Raw genomic sequence first — 2,017 nt, 5'->3', positions numbered from 1 at the left:
ACCCCGACTTCTTGTGGAGCCTTAGCTTCCCATACAATTATAAAAATAAAAATTTCATGACAGAACCATCACATGCTAGTCCCAGTGACTGAGCCTATTTTTTCTGAAACTAGCAGGTTATCCATCCATACATAGCTCAGCATTTTCCCTCAAACAGAGCTTTAAAAATACGTATTCACCTTGGACCGATTCCTTTTCCTTAGTTTAAATCCTACCCTCAATGCCTGAAACCAAACCCCTAACCCAGCCCAACTCTTTTTTATGGGAAAGAAAGGAAAACATGAACAGGAATACATTTCCATATAAATTTTGCATAGAGATTCATCCTTCCTCTGGTTTTGCATCAAAAGTTATTTAAAAAGGAAACAAACTTACAAAACCCAGGATTTGATTAATGCTTTTAACATATCTATGCCTTGTGTAGATGGTTTAAGCTTTGAAATAGAAAAAACAAGAACACAAGGACAAACTTCAGAACATATATACTAGCGCATTCACTGATTTCTGTCTGTTCAGTGACAGAAGATGACCTTGAGCTCCCGGGGAGAAGAACATTCATGGTTAAGCGAAGGGCTATCGTGGGCGTAAGTGAAGGTAGCAGGGCAGGCGTGCTTGTAGAAGTCAGAGTAGCTAGATGACTTGCAAGTTTGAGGGCTATTGTAGTGGTTCCTGCAACACAGCTCGTCTGTGCCAAAAGCTTCACAACCGCTCTTGCAAGCAACGATAGGTCCATGGCCAGCTGGGCTTCTTAGCTCCAAGTTGGTAGGGCAGGTGGCCAGTAGATTAGCCCTGCAACCCACGACGGGGCAGAGACCCTTACCCTCGTGAGGGGTCACGGTCATGGGGAGATTGAAGCCATCAACGAGACTGACGGCGTAGGAGGACAGATCGTTATGACCGTGGTGGAGAGTGAACTGGGCTAGGGTGACTGGGGTTACGCCTCCGGCGCCGTTACACTCCAGGCGACCACAGTCGCCGGTGGTGCAGGAGAAACGACCGTTGGAGAAAGTGCAGCCGGTTCGGGCCCAGAGACGGCCGGACCAGTGTTGGGTAGGAGCAGGGAAGGAGCGGTGGGTTAGGGTTTCAAGAGCGAAACCGCCGCGTTCAAGGACGGCGTGGCCGGCGTTGGGCTGGATGGCTGGCCATATGGTGAAGGGACAGTTGTTCACCACCGTGAGAATCATCTCAGGAGCGGTGGCGTTGGTGAGAGGAGAGTAGTTAACCAACAGAGTCATCAGAAACATCAGGAAGACCGAGCCAACTCGGGACTGAGAGTGGAGGAGGCTGAGGACCACCATGGCCGAGCTCGACGTCACACAGACTTGGATGAGGCGAATAGGTTTGGTGTGGTATTTATAAGCAAAAACGTGTATAGTGTGGTGTCGAGGTTTAGCTGTGTTTGGTAGTTATCCGTAAAAACGTTTTATGGAAATAAAAAATGGAATAAATCGTTCGGTGTCAATTTCATATTTTTTGATTTTTTAAAATCAAAATGAGAAAAAAAAAAACACTAAAAATGCAAATGAGGGAACAACAAAATCTTTTTGAAACAAGTTCACTAAATATCATTTTTTTTTTAAATCTATTTTAATAAAGAAATTAAAAATTCTATTTTTTACATGAAACTCCGTTTCTAAAACTAAGGTTGTGTTTGGTAACCAAGACTAGAAAAAAATACAAATTAGGAAGTTTTCTTCTTGCTTGACATGTCGTGAATCAAGAAAAGATTCAGTTTTTGAATTTTAAAATGTACATTGAGAATTGTGAAGTTTTCTTTTGCTAAAAAACAAAAAATGCTAAAATCACAAAAAAACATGAGAAAATACAAAAAAAAAAATTTCTTTTTCTTTTTTCTCTTCTAATGATAACCAAACATTTTATATATATATATATATATTTTTTTTTTCTCATCATTTCATTTATTTTATTTTTTTTTCTATAAATTTTTTTTCTTCTTTTTCTTCTCTTGGCTACCAAACATGACCTAAAAGGCTACGAAACGCAGCCTAGGTTTAAA

The 2,017-nt window shown here is 41.0% G+C and overlaps 1 protein-coding gene across 1 annotated transcript; it reads right to left on the bottom strand.

Annotated features, from left to right (window-relative positions):
• Positions 1-295: 295 nt before the first annotated feature.
• On the bottom strand, positions 296-1,355 carry LOC122090595 (osmotin-like protein). Its single transcript, XM_042660236.1, has one exon. It carries the CDS (start codon positions 1,296-1,298, stop codon positions 513-515), a length of 786 nt encoding a protein of 261 aa, XP_042516170.1. The 5' UTR covers positions 1,299-1,355; the 3' UTR covers positions 296-512.
• Between the last annotated feature and the right edge of the window lie 662 nt (positions 1,356-2,017).

Source organism: Macadamia integrifolia, chromosome 10, assembly GCF_013358625.1.
Source record: "Macadamia integrifolia cultivar HAES 741 chromosome 10, SCU_Mint_v3, whole genome shotgun sequence".
Taxonomy (NCBI): Eukaryota; Viridiplantae; Streptophyta; class Magnoliopsida; order Proteales; family Proteaceae; genus Macadamia; species Macadamia integrifolia.
The sequence above is the reverse complement of the archived record's forward strand: the minus strand, read 5'-3'. Positions and strand labels throughout refer to the sequence as shown.

Coding starts and splice junctions, on each gene's coding strand:
- LOC122090595 (XM_042660236.1), bottom strand. CDS start 1,298: ATGGTGGTCCTCAGCCTCCTCCACTCTCAGTCCCGAGTTGGCTCGGTC.